The sequence below is a fragment of the Narcine bancroftii genome, chromosome 8 (genome assembly GCF_036971445.1).
Source record: "Narcine bancroftii isolate sNarBan1 chromosome 8, sNarBan1.hap1, whole genome shotgun sequence".
NCBI classification, from domain to species: domain Eukaryota; kingdom Metazoa; phylum Chordata; class Chondrichthyes; order Torpediniformes; family Narcinidae; genus Narcine; species Narcine bancroftii.
The window spans coordinates 102,816,830-102,842,523 of NC_091476.1; the positions used below are offsets into that span (position 1 = coordinate 102,816,830).

The following is a 25,694-nucleotide window of genomic DNA, read 5'->3' on the forward strand; positions in this document are numbered from 1 at the left end:
GATCAGTTTTGAGGAGATGATGGTGTTAAATGCTGAACTGTAGTTAATAAAGAGCATCCTGATGTATGCATCTTTGCTGTTCAGATGTTCCAGGGCTTTGTGTAGGGCCAGTGAGATGGCATCTGCCGTAGATCTGTTACCATGACAGGTGAACTGGAATGGATCTGTGTCACTGCTCAGACAGGAGCTGATATATTTCATCACCAAGCTTTCAAAACACTTCATCACTGTTGATGTAAGTGCTACTGGTCGATGGTTGTTAAGGCAGGTTACTACACTCTTCTTGGGCTAATAGACGGCTGTTTGAAACAAGTGGGTACCACATATGGCTGGAGTTAGATATTGAAGATATCCGTGAATACCTCTGTAAGATGATCAGAACAGATCTTTAATACTCGGCCAGGTACTCGATCTGGGCTGGATGCTTTCCTCATATTCATTCTCCTGAAGTCAGCATGCACTTCATCTTCAGATATGGACAGAGTGAGATCATTGGGATGTGGGAATGCAGAGGGGTGGTTCTTTGATGTTACTGTCATCAAATTGGGCTTAGAAGGTATTGAGTTCCTCTGGGGGAGAAGATTTGTTGTCAGCTACTTTACTGGATTTGGAGTTGTAACAGGTTATGGCATTCAGGCCTTGCCACAGCTGTGGGATATCCCTTGTTGTTTCCATTTTCATGCAGAATCTCCACTTTGCCCGGTCATAACTGCTCCTGCTGTACTGATCTGAATCTCTGGACTTAAATGTCTGTGATTTGGCTCTCAGCAGGTTCCGGATTTCATTGTTCATCCAAGGCTTCTGGTTGGGGGAAACCTTGAGTGATTTGATGGGGACACACTCATCCACAGCTATTTTGATAATGGTCATGAAGCAAAGGGCTTTCTGTTTACACAGGTGTTTCTCCAGCAAACATGCATTGTCTTCAGTATTTCTATGGAACAATCACTCTAGTTTTTATGGCTTTTAACTGAACAACGATAAGGCTTTGATGAGTCCCACTTAACGGAGCCTGAGCATCTGCTTTAAAATGATGTAATGTGTGTATTTCCCTGTTTCCAACCCACAAAGTACCTCTCTAAAATATAACATACTACATTGTGAAGATAAATAATCTGTCATAGGAGTACATTTCAGAAAGAGATGGATACATTTCTAGACACAATAGGAATTTGTGGGTGTGGAAGGAGAACAAGAATATAGTGTGAGTCCTGATAATATTGAGAAGCAGAGAAGGTTTAATCATCTACTCCAGCTAACATCCACTACCCATTGTTCGGTCTTCAGCTAACTGCCACTTTCAGTAAACAAAGAGAGGGACTCAGCAGGTCAGGTTGCATCCATGGATAGAAATGATCAGTCAACATTTCAGGTTGGGACCCCTATTCAAGGCTTTATCATCTCTAATTGTTAATGGGTCATCAATGACCTGGGCTTGCCCTTACCCACTCTCACTCCCATGCAAACTCATGATTCCAGCATCTGCAGCTTTTGTGCTTAACTGTCATTTGCATCTCCTCACCTTCCAGTCAATAACCCTGAAGTTGGTTCAATCCATCCACCGTGCAAAGTCTGATCAATTTTCTGTTGATTAGGCAATTGATATTTGCAATTAATGCGCCTACTTTTCAATTTCTTATCCAATGTTTTTGTCATTTCTTATCATGTCTCTGGATCTCAGTCTGTGATAATATCCCCAGTTTACACCTTGGTACTCAGTCATGTAATTAGTTCCTATTCAACCTTTGGATCTCATCTGCATCATCATTTTCCAATTGACTAATGCATTCCTTCAAGGCACTTTGAAACTGATTTCCATCATAAGCCTTCAGGAAGGAAGGAAGCAGGAGGAATACATGAAAAATTAGTGAATCTGTAATTTATTTCACTGAGAAGTGGGTTGTGTTAAGAATCAGCCCTGTTAATTTCATAGCCAAGGTTTTTTTGCATTGCAAGGCAGTTGATATGTTACCATATGATCTTGCTGTGCAATGTCCTAAACAATTCTACACGGTTAATGAGGCAGTTAGTGCAACACTGTTACAGCACCAGTGAGTAGGTGTAGGGTTCAAATCCTGCACTGCCTGTAAGGAGATTGTACGTTCTCCTCATGTCTGCGTGGATTTTCCCCGGGGGCTCTGGTTTTATCCCACCATTCAAAATGTACTGGGCATTGTAGGTTAGTTAGGTATAATTGGGTGGCACGGGCTCGTGGGCCGAAATGGCCTGGTACCATGTTGTACATCTAAATTTTTTTTAAAATCTTGGCTACTGGATAGTCATGTGTATGTTGCTTGATGGTGTTTTGAGAGAGGCACCTTATATGAATACTAAGACAAAGGAATGTAGCGGATGAATTAAGCATACCATTTTATTTTGACCAGCTGTTATCTACTATATAACAGTCCACTTAAGGACCATCTGCTGTACACCCATTTGTTAAACTCACAAATGTTATTCTCTTTCTTGTTTAATACCTGGCTGTTACATACTCATTTGTTATTCAATTAATGATTGCCCACTATATATCCTACTGTTATATATGGTTTCCCATTTGGGACCCACCGAATAAACACCTGTTCTTATACATTTCCTGTTTAATATCCAGAAATTATACACCTACCTACCTGGTACACACTGACTTGCGATGTACTCACCTACTTTTCACCAGTTTGTCTAACAATGCCCCTATCCACCCATACTTTACCAATTCATTTTACATTCACCTGTTATAAACTTACTGGTACTTCTGAAAGAACAACCAGCTGTATCTTATTTTATTATAATCCGAGGTATTAAGCATAAGATTACTGTACACCTGCTGTGGTATAATTACCAATTGTGTACCTGGCTTGATGCATTAAATTGAAGGAGATGGAATTGGAGATTAGGGTTTACATAACATTCAATATCACTATTTTTTAATGCTACTCAGATTAAGTTTCTGCTCCTGACCACATCTGGGATCAGGTTTGATAATATCAGCCACCTCACCTATTTCTTCATAAGGGATCTTATCCAGTGAAAGCTGATGATGTTTTACACCATGGAAAACAATATAGCGACATCTAATCTTCTCCTTGATTTACAGGTGTGCCAGAGAGCAGGGTTAATAGTAACAATATGCTCTTAGGGTTTTTCCTAAATTCTTAGCTATTGAGATGAATTGCAAAATCATCTTGGATGGAGCTAAAAACCAGCTGGTATTAGCCAAAAACTTACTACCTTCCTGCATTTCATACTGTAATCCATTATATAGTGCTGGCTGATGATATCTCAGTATGAGGACTGGGAGATCAGGGTCTGGAGGAGACAAATGAAGGGATAATGGGATGGAATGGGGATGAGGTAATGTGAACCAACTGACAGAGGCCTTTACGGATATCTTCAACACCTCACTGCAGCAGTCCATCATCCCTGTGGGTTTCAAAGACAGACACTATCATTCCGGCACCCATGAGGGTGACAGTAACAGGTCTCAATGACTACCACCAATGGCACTGCCCTCCGTCATTATGAAATGCTTTGAGCGTCTTGTGAATGTGTATCAAAGTGCACCTCCCAGAGACACTGGACCCAATTCAATTTATCTAGAGAAGAAACTGTTCCTCCACTTCTTCCTCCATCCATTCTGACCACCTGGAGAACAATGCCTCATACGCCCAGCTGCTGTTCATCGTCGTCAGCTTTGCATTTAATACGATCATTCCCCAAAGGATGGTCGAGAAGATGTCCTCATGGATACTAACAGCCCCTCTCTGTAAATGGATTCTGGACTTCTTAATGTCTGGGTCGGCAGCAGAATGTTGAGCACCATCATGTTGAGCACTGGCACACCTCAAGGTTGTGTGCTCAGCCCTCTCCTGTTCATGCTACTGACCCATGACTGCATCACTGGATCTAGCTCCAACAATATCATCAAGTTTACAGATGACACAACAGTAGTTGACCACAACAGCAACAATGATGAGTCGCACTACAGAGAAGAGATGGAAACACTCATAATATGATATAAAAATAACAACCTGAGTCTCAATGTGGACAAGATGAAGGATATGATAGAGGAATTCAGAAGGACCAGGAACAACCACCCTCCACTATATATCAATAAAATTCTGTAGTGGAGAGAGTGGAGAGAATCAAGTTTCTTTGAGTCCATTTAACTAGTGACCTATTCTGGACATACAAAATCTCGTCACTTGTCTAGAAGGTGCAATAGCGACTACACTTCCTGAGAAGACTGAAGTGAGCAAGGCTACCAGCCACCATCATGTCCACCTTTCAAAGGAGCTCTATGCTGTAGAGAAGTGGATCAGAGGTCAATCCACAGGACTATAAAGCAGCAGAGTAAATCACTGGAGTCTCCCTCTCCCCCTTCGACATGATCTACTGGGATCCTTGTCTGAAAAAAGCATGCAAAATCATTGAGGACCCCTTCAACTGCACAAACAGTATCTTTCAGCTGCTCCTGTCAGGAAAAGGGTAAGAGCCATCAGGCTGAGAAACAACTTTTTTTCTCTCCCACGGGCAGTGAGACTGCTGAATGACCAAATGAACGGCTCTCACTAACCATTTGAGATTATTATTTATTGAACAAAATTTATATATATATCTATATATATATATATAGATATATATATCTATATATATATTTGTCCTACATAGGGATCATTGCTTTGATCTTGGGGTTCTCCCACCTTGGTGCTAAGTAACAAATCAACTTTAACATAGATAAATATGAGCTGAAGTACTTTGGTAACAAAACTGATGTCACATACAATATAAAAAATAAACTCTGGATGGCGAAGCAATGGGATCTATGAAAATGGGTGAAAAATCCATAAAAAATATAATTTTAGTCCAGTAAAGTAATTGCAATGCAACATAAGTTTATTTCCAGAGGGGATACGAGGTGGAGAGGGTGAGTAAATTTAAATTCAAGTGAGTCACTATTTTGGAGGACCTTTCCTGGACCCAATGTACGAATGTCATTGTGTATTGACAAGCAGTAAAGATACATCAGATTTGTAAAGAAGTTGGCAGGCTGTACTTCGAGTATGATGAAATATTATACTTACAAACAATCAAAAGAAAAAAAAACATTGAAAGAATTGCAGGACAAGATTTGGAAAGATTTTACCCAAATTTGTGGGTTTAGTTACTAAGACAGATGAAAGCGGAGTGTGCCTTTTGGAAAAGAATTGGATTGCCGAAGACTCTCAAAAACTTCTACAGGTGGAGAGCATTCTGGCTGGTTGCATCACTGCTTGTATACCTCATCTACAGACTACAAGCCAAATCTAAGGCCAAGAAGACACTCCAGAGGATTGTTAACTCGGCCTGCGACATCACAGGCACCAGACTTCATTCCATCGAGGACATCTACGTGAGGCGGTGTCTTGAAAAAGCAGCCTCTATCCTGAAAGACCCCCGACCACCCAGGCCATGCCCTCTTCACTCTCCCACCATTGGGGAAAAGGTACAGGAGCCTAAAGGCAAGCACTCAGCGGCACAAGGACAGCTTCTTCCCTGATGCCTTCAGATTCCTGAATAATCAATGAACCAGAGACACTGTCTTACTTTTTGTGCACTATTATTTTAATTTTTTAAAATATTATTGTTGTAAGATGGTTCATGATATAAATGTTGGCCCTGTGATGCTGTTGCAAAACATCGCATTTCATAACTTGCTCATGCCAATAAATTCTGATTCAAAATGAAGCAGCAACTATTTCTATCAGGACCATGAATGATAGAACTGACCCACCTACTACAATCCTCTTCTTCCTTTCAGGTACCCCTTTTACACAGCCGTTAAAAGATGGGAATTAACTGTCTTTTAACCACTTCACTTACCTGTGTGAATGCAATGAAAGTGGGATAGAGGGTAATTTTCATCCTGTGTATTACCTGCCAAGATACGTAGTATTAGAGCTAATGTGTTTCGCATCGGCTCCTGGGTAAAAGGCTTACCTGCCTTTCTGGGTCTAGGATGGCCAAAGGCTGTGGCACATTGATGACATTGAATCCGTGCAACTTACCAGTGGGAGATTCAAACTTGAAACTGCAGAAATGAACTATGGCGAATTTGGGGGGGGGGGGGGGTAAGGAGGTGCAAGTGCTCCTTTCCCTCAGAGGGGAAGACGAGATACCCAAATATCTAACTGGAACAGTAAGGGATTGGCCATTATATGAAAGGCTGGCACTACAGACGAAGGAGTGTAGCTTTACAAGGGACGAGGCACAGATCATTAACAAGCTGAAGACCCTAACAAAAAAATTTCATCAGGTCAACAATCACAATTCTAGGAGTAGCAGAGGGGAGTTGGACTGGTCCTTTTTGGACCAATGTTATGTGATTTAGGGGACAGGCCGCTCTGCAGACCCTGTTGCCCTTGTGAGCAATATGGAGGATGCATCCCACCCTGAGACAGTTCCAGCTGCATATCCGACCTCCTGCACCAGTGCTGCTGATCAGGATGTTACCGGCTTGGAGAGAGACACCACCACTACAAATGTGGAATCTGCACCTCTCAATCAACTAGGTAAAACCTTAGTTTTGTTCATAAGGGCCTTTTTTCTCATGTCTTTTTGTGAGTGCTTGCCCCTTATGTTTTATTGTTCTCAGGATGCTGACGGAGGAAGAAAAAACAGAAAACGGTGAAAATGCAAATGGTCACGATGGAAATAAAGGAGGAGCTAAAGGAGGAGCTAAAGGAGATGGACTGTGATGACCTTGAAAGGGCTCGTCTTCAACAGGAAAGGCAGGTGGGCTGCGAGGCAATGATGAAGCGGGAGCAGATGGAGGCGGAGAGACACAGGAGGCAGATAGACGGGAGCAGGCTCAGTGCATGGATACCTTTGGCAGAATAATTAAAGACATTCATCAGGAGATGCATGAACAGACCTTCCTTCTGCGGAACCTGAATTGACACATGGCACCTCCTGCACCACATAAAACTGCTCCTGCTCCTGTGCTTCTGCAACCCTGCGGCAGTATTATTCATGGCCACATCACCGTGACAGCCTCCACCTCATGGAGGAGGGAAACAAATCATTTAAACCATCTTCTTCCTCCTTCTTCTAGCTGTTGGAATGATTTAACAGTTGTCATCATTGTGTAGTGCATTAAAACTAATTTTTGGTATTTTGTTCAGGTTTACAGTTGTTCATAGTTATTCACAGTTGAATTCACCCTTTTAATTGTCAATTGTTATTTAAATATTTCATTTGCACTACTGTTTTCTTACATGTGCAATAAACAGTTACTAAATGAGTTATTGGTTTGCATAATTTGTTTAGTGAATGGACTTAATTGCTTCATGGATAGCCTGGTGACTCCATGCTTGTGAACCCTGAGAAGCAACTCGATCAGGCTCAGGAGATTGGGTAGCTCGGTGATCCACTCAGGCATGAAGTTCTCCTTGTTAATTTCACATATATTGTGTAGGATACAACAGGCAACAACAATATCTGACACAAAAGTGGTACAAAAATCAAGTTGTTTGGCCAGGCATCTCCAGCGATCTTTGAGAGACCCAAAAGCATTCTCAACCACCATCCTTGCTGAGCTCAAATGGGAGTTGAAGCTTCACTGCCATTGATCAAGAGCTTGGTAGTTAGTGAACCCCTTCATTAGCTAATTCCTGAGGGGATAAGCAGGGTCTCCGATTAGATGCACAGGGATTTCCACTCTGTTAACGATTTTAGATTTCTGTGGGCAGAGAAATGTAAATGTTTAAGTATATTATGCAGCTTCTGACAGCACAAACAGTCAGTTCACCAATGCTTTGTAGTGGCCATTGCACAATATAAGGATTTTAACCTGACCCACAGTCCACCATTCCTTCAGTTTATAAAAATATAAATTTCACTTTGATTGAATTCTATATGATCGCAAGTGACAAGTAAAAACTTGAGCTACACATACATCACTGTACAATGGGGCATTTGGACTTATTTCACGTGGGAAGAAATACGCAGCCTGATCCTTGGCCTTTCTGTATTTGGGTGGGTTGAGCAAAACTCGAGCATCATGCATGTGACCAGGTCAACCACATCACAGCTCTGAAGCTGGAACAACGAAAGCACAGTGTTTTGATCGACACAAGAAACACATTGATTGTTGAAGACAAATAATTATAACTCGGGCCATGATTCTTACCGGCAGTTGTGGTCAACAACAGCTTGAAGAACAATGGAGTGCCACCCTTCATGATTGTAGTAGGCTGGTGCAACCTCAAGGGTGAGGGGGGGGGGGGAAATGATAGGAATGTGTGTGTGATTGATGGCACGTTCTGCAAATCCATACTTTGTCTCCTGAAGATGTGCATCTCTCAGCAGGTCAACAAGATGTTTAAAAAGGGTCCTCCTCAAAGCTCCACTAACTTGGTGCACCAACACACACGCAGTGGCGACATGTACACCAAAAATACGACTAATTAATGTATCTTTACATGGGATGGCATACCATCACAGAGCCACGGCGAGTCTGAGCTGAGGTTCCAGAGACTGTCGTCACTTTGTTGCCTTGCACTTCAATTTTGTCTCGAGGAGTTCCAATACAAAATCAAAAGTGTTCCAAGACATTTGAAAGTGACTCCACCACTCATCTTCATCAAAATTGTCAAGGACATTAGACCAGAACACGGGCCCATGTGGTCTCTCTCTCTCTCCTCCACATTCTTCTATCAGATAGCAGCACAAGAAGATTCAAAAGAACTAAATGTTGCTGTCTATGGCTTCTCAGCTCTGCGTGCCTTTCTGCCTCAAACAGTTCCCTGCTTCTCTTCAATTTCTCCTTGACATTTTTCTGAATACACGTAAACATTGTTCATAAAGATCTGATTGTGTACGCATCAAATAGTTAAAAATGATGCGCAGCAAATGTGTATGGCATATGTACCTCAAATTCACCCAGCACGTACGTTATACATCACACAGGATGCCGATGCTGCAGGTCCCACCTCCTTTTCATTTGGGATGCCAGGTTACTATGTAAAAGGTTGCACTGACCCAGCTTTTCTTGGTTCACTGAACGGCCCAACCTGGCTTTAAACGCTAGTCATTCACATGCCAATTAAGTGGTATCTCTGTGTAAAAGGGGCACTTGTCTTTTCTCTCTGGCATTATGCATTGTGCAACCAAAACCCTTTTCTATGCAAACACAGTGTAGTGCAGAAATATATCTCTATCTCTCCCCTTCCACTTCTTTATCTCTTGTCCTCCTCTAATTCCCTTTCTCTCCTACTCCAATAATTAAGAGGCTTCAGTTTCCCCTTCAGTCCCATTTGTCCTCTGCTCCTCTATCCTCTTCTTCCCTTTCTATTCCTCTCCCTTTACTAGTCTCCCCTCCCCATTCTGGGACCTCTACCTTCCTCGACCTTGATTCACTTGCCTCCTTGAAGCTTATATACTCGTGCTAAAATACATTCAGAGAAAACTATACAGTGTGTTGTTTTACTTAAGAGAATCAAAATTTTTAGTGTAAATGTGGATCAGCTTATGCAAAATCTCTTTCATGGTCAAACCACAGAGTTAATCATTCATATCATTCAATACCCCTGACCTCTTGTTTCTCAATAATGTTCAGGCATAAAGTATACTTGACTTTTCTGAGCTCAATGTGATTGACAAAGAAAAGTTAAACAAAAGAAAATATTGCATGTCTTTTTGAGTTCGCAGATGAAGAACAAAGAATAAGTAGAATAAGTGTGTCAGGCAACAATTAGACACACAAAGATATTCACAGACATTTACTTACAGTAAAAACACAAAAATGCTGAAGGAACTCAGCAGGTCTTGCAGTGTCCAATTTTTCAGGCCTGAGCCCTTCCTCAAGAGGTATTGTGAGTAGAGCAGGGGTCTCTGATACTGATGGAGATTGGGATGGAGATGTTTTTATCAATGATTGTAGTCTGTAGATGAGGAAATTCAGGAGCTAATTACACAGTAGGGTATTGAGGACCATTTCTTGGACTTTACTGATCAATTTTGAGGGGATAATAGTGTTGAATGCAGAACTATATTTGATAAACAGCATCTTAATATATGCGTCTTTTCTACCTAGGTGTTTCACGGCTTTGTGTCGAGCAGGTGTCGCCACTTAGACAGGAGCTGATATGCTTCAACCCAGTCTTTCATCTCTGTGAATATCAGTGCCACTGGTCAATAGACCACTCTCTTGGTCACCGGTATAATTGAGGCCTGTTTGGAACAGGTAGGTACCACGCCCTGCCAGAGGGAGATGTTGAAGATAATTGTGAATACATTAGTAAGTTGGTTAGCACAGGTTTTCAATATTCAGCTGGTACTCCTTCCAAACTGGTTGCTTTCCTTGGATTCTATCTCCAGGTACTGACAGTAAAGGATCGTCAGAGGACATGGGGGTGTGCAGTGGCTTTTTCTTGACCTGGTAGTCAAATCAGGCATTGACTTCATCTGGAGTGAGGATTTACTGTCTCCTACTGCTCCAGATTTGATTTTGTAATAAGTTATTTCATTTAGGCCCTGCCTCAGCTGTTGGGTATACTTGGTTGGTTCCATTTTCGTCAGGAATCTCCACTTTGCCTGCAAGATGGCTTTAGGTCATATCTACTCTCAGCAGGTTCTGGATTTCATCGTTCAACCAGGGCTTCTAGTTAGGAAAAACCCTGAACGTGTGAGACACACTTTTCAATAGCTGTTTTGATAAAGTCTGTAATTACCCTAATGTAATCATTCAGATCCTCAGCTGAGTTCTTGAAAATCGACTAATCCACTGACTCAAGGCAGTCCTGTAACTGTTCTTTGGTCTCCTGTGACCACTTTCTGGCTAAACTGAGCCTCCCTTTTTCAGCTCTGTCTGCATGATGGCAGAAGGAGCACAGGCAGAGTGATCTGACTTGCCAAAATACAATCTTGGGAAAGAATGGTATGCCTTCCTTATCTTGGTGTACCAGCGATCAAGTGTGCTAGGATCTCTGGTAAAGTAAGTTATGAGCTGGTGGTAATTGGGCAAGGTTTTCTTGAGATAGGCTTGGTTAAAGTCATCGACTATGATCTGTAGTGTATTATGGTAGGCCATTTCTTGTTTACTGACCACATTATGCAGCACCACAAGAGCCTGTTTGTAATTTGTACTGGGAACAATATAAACTCTGGTGAAAATCACTGATGAGAACTCTTGGAGTAGAAAAAAGGATTTGCATTTAATCGAGATTTACTCTAATTCAGTGGACCAGGAGGTCAACATGACCCCAACATCTGTGCACCAGCCAGAATTAACTAAAGCCTTAAATTGCCACTATTCCCTCTGCCAGAATTTGAGTTCCAATCCAGTCTGTGAATGGTGAAACCCTCTGGTGGATCATGGCTTCCGATATGTTCTCTGACAAGGTATAAAGAGATTGAAATCACATTCAAACAGTAATACAGTCTAACAAAGACACATTTCATTGACAAATTCAAATACATGCTTACAGAGACATGCACAGACACACAAAAACATACACAGATTGGCACTGTCAGACACATATAGAGAAATTATTGAAAGGCAGTCAAAGAGAACATATTCATATAAGCACATGTAAATTCAGAGAGAAGAGCACACAGTCACTCTCACAAAGATATGTTCACAGACAGAGACACATGGAAAAATCCACTCACAGTCATAATTGCTCATAGGTTTGGATTTTAGTACACAAACACCAATGCTTACAACAAACAGGTGCAGACCCACATATGTGTGCACGTGCGCACACACACATACACCCACCCATCCCCCCCACACCCCCCAGGATGTGTGCTTAGCTCACAGCTCTACTCATTATACACCCATGACTGAGTGGTCAACATAATTTCAATGTTATCTACTAGTTTGTTGATGACACCACAGTTGTTGGCAGAATCACAAACGGCAATGAGGAAGCGTACAGGAGGGAGATAGAGCAGCTGGGTGAATGGTGTAACAACAACCACCTTGTGCTCAACATCAGCAAAACCAAAGAGATGATTGTAGACTTCAGGAGGAAGTCAGGGAAACATGACCCAGTCCTCATCAAGGTCTCAGTAGTGGAGAGGGCCAGAATTGTGATCATAACACTGCATGGAATAGTGTGTGCCCACGCACTCGTACCGGGTGTTCCCCAACCAGAAACCCTGGATGAATCAGAGAATTCATAATCTGCTGAGGGCAAGAAAAAGGGCATTTATGGCCAGGGATCAGGATCTTTAAAAGAAGTCAAGGTACAGGTACACAATCCTTTATCCGGACATCTAAAATTCGGAAAGCTCCAAACTACAGCATTTTTTTTTCTGGTGCTGGTACAGTGGAGGAGGAAAGAGAGAGAGACTGCAGCACGACTCGGGCGGGCAGAGGCGGGGGGGGTAGAGAGATGGCAGCGCGATTCGGGTGGGTGGGGAGTGGAAGAGTGATGGCAGCGCAACTTGGGTTGGCGAGGGGTGGGGAGAGAGACGTCAGCATGACTGGAAGGGGATGAATACAGCAGCACAATTTTGGTGGGCTTAAATTTGAGGCAGCTGGCTTTTGTTCTGAAATCCGAAAAATCTAAAATTCGGAACACACTGTCCCCCAAGGATTCCAGATAAAGGATTGTGTACCTGTACGACCTCCAGAAGGTCATATCTGAAGCAAAGTGGCAATTCCAGAGGAAGCTAGAGACAGCGACAGATACATGGCAGGGAGTGTAGGCTTTTACAGCCAACAAAGTGAGGGTGAACACTATAGATGGTTGTGATACTTCAGTACCCAATGAGCTGACACCTTCCATGCCCACTTTGAGAAGAAGAACCAAACAGTGTCTACTAGATTCCCTGAAAAAGCTGAGGACCCTTTAACATCTGTCTCTGAGGGCGACATCAGAATAACATTCGAGGGTGATCCCTCGTAAGGTGTCAGGCCCTGACAGTGTACTTGGCAGGGTACTGAAAATATGTGCCAACCAACTAGCTGGAGTGTTTTCACAGACATTTTCAACCTCTCATTGCTGCAGTCAGACGTTTCTACCTGCGTCAAAAGGGAACCAATCAACCCGGTACCCAAGAAGAGCAGAGTGAGCTGCCTCAAAGACTATTGCCCAGTAGCACTAACTTCTACTGTGATGAAATGCTTCAAGAGACTGGTCAAGGGCAGAATTAAGCAAAGATCTGGACCCATTGCAATTTACCTGTCATCACAATCGCTCCACAGCAGATGTAATATCACTGGCTATCCTCTGTGCTCTGGATCACCTCAAAAATAGCAATTCATACAAATGGCTGCTCTTCAACGACTACACCTCGGCCTTCAATGCCATTATTCCCTCAGTGTTAGTCAAGAAACTACAAACCTTAGGCTTCTGTACCCCCTTCTGCAGCTGGATCCTTAACTTTCTCATTGGAAGACCACAGTCAGTATGAATTGGAAACAACATCTCCTCCTCACTGATCAGTAGCACAGACGCACCCCAAGGATGTGAGCTTAGATCACTGCTCTACTCATTATACACCCATGACTGAGTGGCCAACATATTTCCAATGTTATCTACTAGTTTGTTGATGACACCACAGTTGTCGGCAGGATCACAAACGGCAATGAGGAAGCATACAGGAGGGAGATAGAGCAGCTGGGTGAATGGTGTAACAACAACAACATCAGTAAAACCAAAGAGATGATTGTGGACTTCAGGAGGAAGTCAGGGAAACACGAGCCAGTCCTCATCAAGGTCTCAGTAGTGGAGAGGGTCAAGAACTTCAAATTCTTGGGTGTCAAAATCTCCAAGGATCTGTCTAGGAGCCTCCATGTTGATGCAATCACAAAGAAGCTTCGCCAACAGCTATACTTTGTGAGGTGTCACTGAAGACTCTCGACAACTGTGGAGAGTATTCTGGCTGGTTGCATCACTGCCAGTTATGGAGGTGCCAACTTTCAAGACAAGAATAAACTCCAGATGGTTGTTAACTCGGCCTGCTACATCACAAGAACCAGGCTTTTCTCCATCGAGGACATCTATATAAGGCAGTGTCTTAATAAAAGCAGCATCTATCCTCAAAAACTCCACCACCCAGGCCATGCCCTCTTCTCTCTGCTACCATTGGGGAAAAGATACAGGAGCCTAAAGACCAGCACTCAGTGGCATAAGGACAGCTTCTTCCTCGCTGCCATCAGATTCCTAAATAATCAATGAACCAAAGACACTGCCTTACTTTTCATGCACTATTATTTTAAATTTTTATAGTAATGTTGTAAGATGGTGTGATGGAATTGTATTATTAACTTTAGTCATTATATATTTTTAGTAAAGTTATTTTGTTTGTTTGGACATGGACAGACAGACATACACAAGTACACACTGGTAAATCCTTTGAAATGACAGCTGGCAGATCTCAGAGACCATTTGTCTGCTTATTCATTGTTCTGCTGGAAGCCTGTTTGCTTAAAGAGAAAGTGTGACTGCTTATGACTGTTCTCCATTGAAACCTCAAAACAATAGATGTTTGCTCAGAAGCATCTGTGTGCACACACAGCCATTCTGCTGGCTGGTCTCAGCAGACAATTTGGAGTCATATCAGCAATGATATCACGTCACATGATTAAAGACATTTTTGAACAACATATTACTGAAACGGAGACATTTTTAAACCAGAAGTTGCTTGGCCATCCTATAAGTAAGACAAATTGAAGATACTCCTGGTCAAAGGAGAACACAGAATAAGTGACTATTGAAAGAGAATGACCACTTCCAACTGTCTCTTTAAGAGAGAGGGGGCAGTCTTCCTGTGTCCATTTCTTCATGACACTTCATGTAACCCTTACCTGGGTTTGTGAAATCATTGTGCCCAGGTCCAAAAAGTTCATTCTCATTACTTCCCATGCATGCTGCCTGCCCTGCTGCATTTTTTCCGCCACATTTGTGTTTTTAATTCTGTGCTGCATCACTCCAAGGTCCTAAGGGAACACAAAATGACCTTGGCCTGTTACAGCTTTCAACACTGAGAGCAATGGATTTCTGGTTGGGTGCTAAGCTCAGAAAGGTAAATAGAGTTCAGCCACAAGTTAGTTGTGATGCAATCAGAAAACTAGAGGTTTGTGGTTAAATGCCCTCCTTTCATTCTTGAGATAATATGGAATCGTCTTCCAGGATAATAATTTTAAACGATTAGAAGTTTAAAAATCAGAAATATTTATCAATCTCTGTCGTCATTGAATAATGTTCAGAGAATGCTCACTGGTGACTGAACAGAGTACAAACTCCAGAAGCACTCGTCTGCCTCCCAGAGGAGGAGAAGTGGCAATCCACTTAAACGTTTTACTGTTTATGTTCATGATATTAAATTCTTCTTCTTTCCAACAAAGTTGGGTTCAAGGTTGACTCATTTCTCATTTATTTTTACAGAGTGGATGATGCAGGTGATTCCCTTTTAACCTGGAATAGACATTGCACATCATGACACAAAGACCTGACAGAGTGGAATCTGGGTTTAATGGCAAGGAGACAAGATGACTGGAGACAAGGATCTGCTGCACAGATCCAGTGGGTGCAGGCACACACACACACACACACACACACACACACACACAAACAAGCACGAAAATATAATAGAGCTACTTATCAATAAGCTCTGACCATAAACACTCACACATCTGACACCAGCATGTGCACTCGTTTACAGTCACTTCCTCAGTCGATCTCTATTGCTACCAAACCTCCCCTCAGTCTTCTTCCATCAGTTGTCTCATCTTCATTTGACTAACCTCCACCCTCTCCCTCTCAGGTTTAGAAAATTATGAGAGCCAGAGATAGGGATGATAGTAAAAGAACATTCCACGGCAAGGGTATCCAAAGCCAGAGGGCACAGGTTAAGGTGAGAGGGGAGAAATTTAAAGGAGATTTGAGGGTTAAGTTTTTCACAAAGGCTGGTGAATATTTGGAATGAGTTGCCAGGGGAAGTGGTAGAGGCAGATGCAGTAACAAGATTTAAAAGGGAATTTGATAAGTACTTGGATTGGAAAGACATGGAGGGTTTCTGGCCTAGCCTAGGTAATGAGATGACTGTAAATAGGCATAAAGGTCATCATAGATGGTGTCGGCAGAAAGGGTCCGTTTCTCTGCTGTACATTCCTATGATCCCCTCATTTACATCCACTCACCAGATTTAGGCCTCCTAAATTTATAGTCCCTGATTTACTCTCCAATATCCTCAAATTACTTCCTCCATATTGACACCTAATTTTCATTTGACTAATTCATACCCAGCCTATTTAACATCAAAAGCACATGAGGTATAAATCAGAACACCATCCAAGTTTTATTAATGCCGGGCTTAGCTGGAGTGTCCTTCAAGCTCTGCCTCAATCCAATAGCTGAATTATTGGCTGGAGAACAGATGATGGGCAAAGTTGTCCAGGCCCTATTTCTTGGCTGTATGTGAATTCATTTATTGTGCCCCATCTTGTGCAATGACATTTTTCTGTCCAAATATAGAAAGAAGAACCGGCTTCTTTCAAGAGTGAAGTAATAATTTGGAGACATTTTGATTATGTGGTACCTGAGTTATTAAAATCGAAAGTTTCTTATATTTTTTTTTAAACAGTAGCATGTCAGGACTCTGCTCCTGATCTTGCTGTTGCCACTTCAATGTGTCCATTTTTACATCCGCAAAATTGACCTTACTCTCTGATCTTGCTGGCAAAGAATTGCAGGATGGCATTAAATATGGATTTTCCTCAGTTAATGATATATGAGGACTGTCCTTAAAAAAGGCAAATAACCTTTCATTAAGTCAGTGGACTATCACTGTGATATCTGAGAGGTTAGTAAAACTGTAACCAAATTTTACTGAACAAATATTGTTCCAAGTCCCATGCAAATTTAGGTGAACTCTTACAACCAAATTGATGATTCTGGTGATATTTTGTCACCTGTATAAAGTCCAAGGATAAATGTAATGTTTTGTGCAAGAACTTTAAAAGGCAAAGTTCATCAGAGGCTTAAAGCCAACCTTTTCACCTGATGATTCAGCAATATACTGAAATCCAGAAGAATGATTTCCCCACTACTCCTTTTGCAGTCCGTTATGTGGCTGTCGACAATAAATATGTCCAATTGACTTTCCCCAATCTACAACCCTGACTGCTCAGGTGGGCTGGACAAGAATTTGTTACCACAGGCTGTTGTGGAGGCCAGGTCATTGCATGTATTTAATACAGAGAGTGATAGCCAGAGCATCAAAGATGTTTCAAAGAGAAGGCCCAGCAGTGGGGCTGAATTAGAAAATGGGTCAGCTCATGATTAAATGGTGGAGCAGACTCAATAGACTTGAGTCTGCCCTCAGTGGAGGGCAGAGGCCGAAATCATAAAATATTTTCCATATTTTTAATGTAATCAGTAGGAGAGAAGTATGGAAGAAACCAACTAAATGACTGCTTCACAGGGAAGGTGGCCCATAAACTTTGAAGAGAGTCCTAAGGAGGCCAATAGCCAAAAAGTAGAGCCTTTCCCCATCCTGCGCTTTCAGTTTCTCAGACCCAGGCTCAGTCGGCAAGGTTTGAGGATTGTAATCTTGTTTGATTTCTTTGATTTGCTGACTTGAAGGTACAAACTTTTGTCTGCAAGAAACAATGCCACAATGAGCGGTGAATTCAGATCTTGTTTTCATATTTTATATTTTTGGTTGCTATGGTATTGCGATCCCCAAACCTGAGCTTCTAACTCTCCTTCATTTACTTCCATTCTGTGATCCTAATATTTTCCACAAAGACAGAGATCAGGAATCACTCACATGAGCTAGAGCAAATAGTGCTGCGACCAGGTCTCAACTGCGAAATTTCACTCTCAATTGTGAAATTTTGCTCTCAACACTCACATAGGTAATTTTAATCAGACTTAATTAGTTAAAAAAAAAGATTGAATTCGTCCATCGTTATTGAATGAAGATCTACCGGGATCAATACCTGAAGAGGGCGCACAAAATCAATGAACCGGTGCGAACTCAAAAGGCCAACATGGCCTGTTTCCGCTCCATAAATGGTTATATGGTTAAATAGAATGTGAATGACCACTCGCTTCATACTGCCTTATTACCCAAAATTCCACCCAATCAATTTACACTAATCCAATTACTGGCTGATCAATTGATATCTATTTGACTTAGACCACCTGCTTGTTTTTGTTTACATTTATTATTCAATATCTAGGCATGGCTGACAAACCTGGCATTTATTACCCATCCAGCATTGCTTTTAGTGGTAGTCAGAGCCCTCCTTAATCCACCGTAGTATTTGCATAGTGGGTGCTGCTGCACATGGTGTTCCAAGACTTGGAACCAGTGACAATGAAAGACAGGCCATGCATTTCTGAATCAGGATCATATGGAACTCTGAGGGGAACCGGCAGGTGATAGAGTACCTGTGTAGCTGCTATCCTTGCTTCTCAGTGATGCAGGTCACAGGTTCAGGAGGTGCAGTCAGTAATCTGGGAGAGTAACTGAAGTTTATTTTGTAGATAGTGTACATTATTGTTTAGGGTGGTGGCTAATCAAGCAGGTTGCTTTGTCCTCAAAACTGTTGAGCATCTTGAAAGTTGTTGGCATTGAATTAATCTTGGCAAGTGTGGAACATTCCTTCACACTCCTGACGTGGTTTGAAGAAAATGGACCTAACGATGACAATCATCTTCCGGTGTACGTGGTATAAAGGGGAGATTCTGGACACATTCAGTGTGTCAGGTATCATCTTTGGAAATATAAACAGAAATAATGTTGAAGGTAAAAATCCTTCAACAGTACTGGGAAAGTGTGAAAATTAGTTTTGAGTGGAAAGAGTCAGGTGGGAATAAAGAGGTCACAAGGAACTAACTTATTTTAGCTGTGATGGTTCTGCTTCCACAGATATCAAACCCTGAAAATGTTCATGCTCATTTCTTAAAGCTGATACAACTGGTTGGGGTGTTGGTAATTAAACTGGCAAGTGGATCTGGGTTAGGCTGGGTGGGTGATGAAGATGTACAGGTATGCAAACCCAGTTAAACTAAATACAAGACTTGTCAAAAGGGAGACAAAATCCCAATGAGCCAACATTTGTACATTTTTGGAGAGCACATGGGTACTACCATATTACTCAGTGTTAGGAATCACCTATGATGCAAAGCAACAAAACTAACCTCAAAATGGAGTTATTGAATATTAGCCAGATGCAAAGTAGAGCAGAGGTGGGCTGCTGCACTAATGATCAACAGTGGCTTTCAGACTGCCTTGACTTAATATGACCTACTAGATTGTTCTTTCATGTTCACTGCATCTAAGTCCCTCCCTTGTGAATGTATCTTCATCCAAATGATTGCAACAGTTCAAGAAAGCAGTTCACTAACATTTTCTTGAGACAATTGGAGATGGACAATAAATACTGGCCTTCTTGAAAATTATGATGTGAAAAAAAATCTTTTTCACATCTTGATAAATTTATACAACAAAAATGTATAGAGCTCAAATATTTGGATGGTTTTCTACGTATTCCTGATATTGGATGAACTTTTTCTAGGTGACCATTGTCTTTTCTGTGAAAAAGTTTCCTTTTTTTCCATTCTTGAATGGTCTAATTCTAATTTCAAAATGGTGACTCCTTGTTCTGAAATAACATTGCCCCCCCTCGCCTCACCCATCAGAAAAAAAATAAACTTTATTAATTTTGAGTTTATTTTGAAATTTTTGAGATGAATGAGAATGCATCAAGGTAATGCGATGAGGGTAACTTAACACTGCATCTATAACGACATGCAGCATTTGGGCCATTGAAGACAGCGGCAGTGCTACCACTGGTGCAGTTCCACTGGGAGCGAGGGAGCCAAGGTGCTCCAGCGGAGTCCAGCCACCCAGTCAATTGCCACCGGCTCTGAACTGGCTTTGAATGGACCATTGAGGGAGCTGACAGGGGATTTTATTTGAAATCCCACGACAGTGGGTCTGCAGCGCCTATTAATTGGCAGCAGCCATGAGGGGCTGCAGACTCTGGGAAAGCGGAGGACTGGAGCAGGGCACTAGAGGACAGGAAGATCATGCACCATCTGAGAGGGACAAGTGGAGGAGATGACTCGCAGGGGATGATGACCGTGGTGATGGACCAACGAGGGGCTCTGCAGCTGGGTGACCAGCGCATGCGGTGGCCTGCTGGTGACTGGAGGTGAGGAAGCTGTGGGCTGCTGGAAACTGCTATCAGGAGACTCATGCTGGGTTGTGGACTCCTGAAGACTGGCTGGAGGGGTACCAGGTATCGGAACTGGAATGCGAGGAGGTGGCGAAGCTGCTGAAAGATTCCTGACTGTATTGGATGTTCAGATCTGGAGCCTGGCTTGCCAATGGTTTGGACTGGACTCTGTGCAGTGGCGGGTGCTGCGGAAGCACTGGAGGCAAAACTACTGACACTTGGTGACTCTGGAGAGGACTCTCTTTTGCTTTTCTCTCTCTAACTGTAAAAAATGTAAGAGCCAATTAGGTAACTTCTGCCAGTGGTGAATCTGTCTGCCTTGCAGCAGACAAAAAGAAATTTCAAGAAAATTACACCGTTTTATTACTATGACAATAAATTGAATCTTGAAAATTGATTCAAAAGCCAAGGCACATGGGCTATTGGATTAGCAGAAATACCAGAAAACAACAGAATTCATGGTTTGAGTGCTACTGTTGACAAACTCATAACACATTGACTATTCACTAACTTTATCTTATCTTAAACCCTTATCAGGTGATATATAAATGTGTACATATAGAAGGCAAACTGCTTCACAGAAGCATAAAGCAGCTTGCACATTCCAGGTAAGATTTACTCCTTTCTCCTTTCTGGGCCAGGATGAAAACCATTATTTGAACCAGGAGGCTGTTACTCAGACATGGCTCAACATTTTATTTCAAATTTTCATTTAAAAATAGGAAAATGTGAATAACATGGATTATGTTTACCAAATGTTAAATTGCCCATTTAGGAATATACATTAAAAGGGTGAGAATAGAGAGAGAATAAGAAAAATAACTCATGACCAACAACCAGGGAACAATGCTGAAACATTGTGGTGTTGGCTGTTTATAAGTATTTTTTGAAAACTAAAGTGACTGGATTGAAAATAAAATCAAAATATAAAATAGACACTAAATTTCAATATGCGATTCTAATTTGGATACAAATTCACAATGTGATTCTATCCATACAGGAACATAGTCAGTAGCAGATGTTTCAATGACTCAGATTTTTATCAATTTTTTTCTTCCATTCTGAAGATTCACATAACACTGGAGGCCATTGAGATCAGCTCGCTCTAGAGTGTTAACCATCAATTATATCCTTCCATTTATTTCCCAGTAACCAGGTCAGCAATCAAGTACCTATCTATGTTAATCTTATTTCACACCATTGCTCTTTGCTTTCCATGGCACCTCATTTCAAGTGCTAAATACTTCATCAGAATATTGGCCTCAAAAGACCATTTCAGCTGCAGGGAGAGCATGGATAGATTGGGATGGCTTCCTTTGGAGTAGGAAGGGCTGAAGCATACTAAATTATAAAGACCACTGATAGTGGAGTGTCAGCTTTCTGCTCATAGTGCCTGGTTTATAGGAATCCCTCCCTATTCACCAACAGCTATATGGGCCATTCTGACAATATTTGAGGACATGCTTTCAAAAGAGCAGAGGAAGTTTCTGGAGCTGTTTTAACATAGCTCCAAGATAGTGGTTTTCAAATGGCATTTTTACACAGAAACTTCAGAATTATTCTGAAAAAAATTAGCATACTTCCTTCCAGTGTGTCCCGATATGATTGTTTACACAGCCTTCCTGCATTATGGAGTTTGTCGCAGGGGAACATCATATTCATTATACCTGTTTCTTACGGAGAGGCTGTGGTCAATTTACACTGCAGCCACTCCATAAAAATGTGTAGGGGTACGAGTGGAAAAATTACAGGATGGAATTTGCATAAAAATTCCATCCCAACATTTTTTACACTGCCATTGGAGCAGAAATTTTCTGCTGTTCAGTGACTGTGTAAGAGTGCCTAAAGTTTTGTTAGGCTTTCTCATTATTATCAAGGTGTTCAGAAAATTTCTCACTGCCAGCAGCACTTTGACATCTCACTGAGAAATTAGCAGCCAGCCTGAGAGCACACAATGCCTGTCGGCAATCACGAAGTTACAGGAGACAACCTCATTAGAGATTTGGGAATGTGGAGCATTTGCGCTTAGGTTTAATAACATAGGACGTTGCAAAGTTAGCAGAATAATTTGTTTGTGTTTGGGAGGGGTGGTATTGATGTTGAGGATTTTGCTGATAGACAGAAGACTGCAGAGCATACTAGATTATGAGCTGCCCTGAAAGACATCCTCCAGAACTACAGGCATTTTTCCAGGAAGCTCCCTGCATTGTATGACTCTAACCTCTGCACGCCTCTTCTCCAGCAAGTTCTGCATGGCAAACAAGTGAATGTGCCCAACCTAATGCTTTTGTGGGCTGATTAATATGTGGATGGAGTCCCAATGTAATGGAATAGAAAGTAATTTGGTAATAATTCCTATCACTGCTTCAGAAATCAGGAAGATTTTGTTCACATGTCCATGTAACCAATACAGATGAGAGTAAGATTTTAACCAATGATCACAGATTGCAGTGATTTGCTGATTGGTTGCAGCGAAGTATTTGAAAGGCAGCATGGCTGGCATAGTGGTTAAGGTAATGCCTTTACAGAGCCAGCAATCAAGACCAGGGTTCAACTCCCAGGATCTGTAAGGAGTTTGTACATTCTCCTCGTGTCTGTGTGAGTTTTCCCTGGGGGCTCTAGTTTCCTTCCACCATTTGAAACATATTGGGTGGGTGGGGGGGGGGGGGGGTGGTGTTGGTTAATTGGGTGTAAATTAGGTGGCACGGACTCATGGGCCGAGATGGCCTGTTATTGTACTGTACGTCTAAATTTAAAATTTAAATTAAAAAAAAAATTAAACATGGAAATATCAGTCTTCATGTGGGCAGTATACAGAAGAAGCTGTAAGCAAAATGACATATGGTAGTCTGATCATAAATGTAGTTTATAGAAAATTGGTCTTTCATGAACATTCCTTTTGAGACTACAGCATTAATTCTTTTGGAAGCAAATGTGTTTGTCAATATTCAGAGTAATGTGATTAAAAGTTTCTCAGGAGACACATTTTGGACATTACTCTTCTGCTGACATCATTTTTGTGAGTTTATATACTCGAGAAATAGTGCCTGGGAAGAAAAGTTTGAACCAAAATAGTTCACAATTTTAACAGCTGGTATTAAGACAGACAGAAATACATCTGCATCTTCTGATATTCTGGTCTATGAACTATGTACACATCCCAACTATCCTTACCTTTCAACATGCTGAGGTATGGTATGGAAATTCTTTCCTGTTTCTAGATGCAGGGAGAAAGGGGGAAAGTAGAAATGCAGGAAATATAATGGGCAGTCAAGGGCCTGGACATCCAGGAAGAGCTGTACATATGGTTGAGTTAAAAGAAAGGTATAATGGAAGCACTGGCATGGAGGGTCACATAATCAGGATACGAGAGATGGATAAATGAGTAAATAGAAAGGGCTACAAACATGAGGTAATCAAAAAGTCAGAAATTAAACAGCTCATACTGATTACCCACTAACTCAACACTATGCTGTCAACTAACTGCAACTTCTCTAATAGAATCCAAAATATAGAAGGACAAGAAAATCAAAATGAAGGTTCAAGTCATAACACTGGCTCTTCTGGTTGTAACACTGGCTGGTACGTATATGACTCCTAACTGAAAAAACTGTTAACAAATGTTCTTATTTACTCAGGAAGTCATTTGAATAAAACTCTAGGGATTGAAACAGTATCCACCTTTCACACCCAACCAGCCTTGAACTGTCTCAATTCTACTTAGCTCAGTTTGGTTATGACTCGCTTCTCATAGCCCTAGCAACCTTCTGAGAACAGTTAAAGCGGGAGATAACAATATTCTTAGTGAAAATATACATTAGGAATTAAGTTAGTTCAATGTTATTTACCAATAAAAGATTGTTTGCTCTAGCTCAAATTCATATCTTCATAAACTCTGAAGTGAACAGTGTTTCTGGGCCTTGATTTTAGTCACAACCAAATGACAGAACTTTGGAACCAGATCAATTAGCACTCATAACAGATGTTACAATCAACCCCATTTTTATTTAAGAATGAATTCACCGGCTGGGGTAAAACTTAGATTGAATGCGGTTTTGATTCTTATGGTGTCTGCAGACTCATTTTTAAAATTTTTCATACTTAATGCACACATGGACTACTGTTGTTACTGTAGTTCTAATACTGTATCTTTCAACTCTATTTTACAGCATGTAATGCCACCCCTGTTGAAGAAGTCAATCCCACGTCCCCCTCTCCACAAACTGGGGATTACTTAAGTAGTTTTGAAAATACTTTATCAACTGCTTTGGAGAACATTAGATCCTCTTCTACATTTCAAACAACAAAGTAATCACAAAATCTTTATGCTATTTAAGTAAATTATATTCATTAAATGAAAACAGAATTTTAATTTTCATTAAAGTTGCATCTGAAGTAAGGCAGTTGGAAGAGAAATCTTCATTGATAAGTAACTGTAGATTTGTTGTACTCTACTAACCAAGGAGATTGCATGAAGAGGGAAGCTCCCACTTCACACTTAACTTCAAATACACCCAAGAAGTTACATAATGGGTGACCAATTTAGAGTAAAACTCCCTATTATGTTTCCAACAAATATACCAAGACCATATATCACAGATGGAATTATGCAGTTCCATATATAATGTAATAATATATACTTTTTTTTTAATAGACAGTTGATGACCAACGTGTTTGAATATTTAAACCAAAAAAAGCAAGAACTATCTACAAAACTGAAGGAGATTTATTCAAATGATGAAGAATAAAAGTGTGAATTTCGTTATTTGTATTAGATGAGATTTACAATATTATCAAGAAATAAAAAATAATCTGAAAATTCCATGGCTTTTATGTTTGTATGGCTAACATGGTGGTGCAGAAGTTAGAGATGGTTCTGCACAGCTCCTGTCACCCAAGCTTGGGTGCTATCTGCGTTGAGTCTGCACATGGGATTTTCTGGGGTTATTCCTGGATAGTCCTAATTCCTCCCATATTCCAAAGACATGCTGGTAACTGCCATAAATTTCCTCCATATTGTGGGTAGCAGTCTAGGGGAATGGGAAATTGTGGGAGAATAAATACAAAGAAAAAAGTGGAATTATGTTGATGAATGTTCTGAGTGCTGGAAAAGCCTTGACCAGCTAAGTGACTCTTTACATGTCATAAAAATATACATTTCAAAACATTATACTGCAGAAATGGATAAACTGTGCTATAATAGTCTTAGTTGGCTAATTGTGATTGCTATGGCTGCTTATCTTTTAAGAATAGTTGTGCATTGCTTGGATTGGTCACGTCAACATGTGCTATTTTATGCTCATAAGTTTCCTTTGGCTCATAATTGAAATGGAACACTGATCAGTACTGTACAGGAACATACCCTTCGGCCCACAATGTCTGCACTAAACATGATACCAAATTGAATGAAATGCATTCTGCCTGAACATGATTCATATCTCTCCATTACCTTCCTATTGATGTGTGTTTATCTCCAAGATGCTTGAATTCTGCTATCATATTTGCATCCACCACT

The 25,694-nt window shown here is 41.2% G+C and overlaps 1 protein-coding gene and 1 long non-coding RNA gene across 9 annotated transcripts in view; one reads left to right on the forward strand and one right to left on the reverse strand.

The window, feature by feature from the left end:
• Positions 1–4,481: 4,481 nt before the first annotated feature.
• LOC138741092 (uncharacterized) overlaps positions 4,482–25,694 on the reverse strand; it is a 50,547-nt gene continuing 29,334 nt past the window's right edge. Inside the window, exons 8-9 of one of the 2 annotated variants that reach the window (XM_069894623.1) lie at positions 14,795–14,926; positions 4,482–7,714 (exon numbers count right to left, since the gene is read on the reverse strand). In XM_069894623.1, coding sequence (XP_069750724.1) covers positions 7,640–7,714; positions 14,795–14,926 — 207 coding nt within the window. In that variant the 3' untranslated portion in view covers positions 4,482–7,639. The remainder of the gene's footprint in view (positions 7,715–14,794; positions 14,927–25,694) is intronic. The other variant, XM_069894626.1, reaches the window with a different exon arrangement.
• Positions 9,829–25,001, forward strand: LOC138741094 (uncharacterized). Of its 7 annotated transcripts, none has more exons than XR_011343329.1 (7): positions 9,829–9,843; positions 10,070–10,219; positions 15,375–17,119; positions 20,717–20,787; positions 23,681–23,761; positions 24,349–24,487; positions 24,834–25,001. It is a non-coding gene; the product is annotated as an uncharacterized lncRNA (long non-coding RNA). The 7 variants fall into 7 exon arrangements; XR_011343330.1 differs by lacking the exon at positions 15,375–17,119 and adding an exon at positions 21,247–21,335; XR_011343328.1 differs by lacking the exon at positions 15,375–17,119.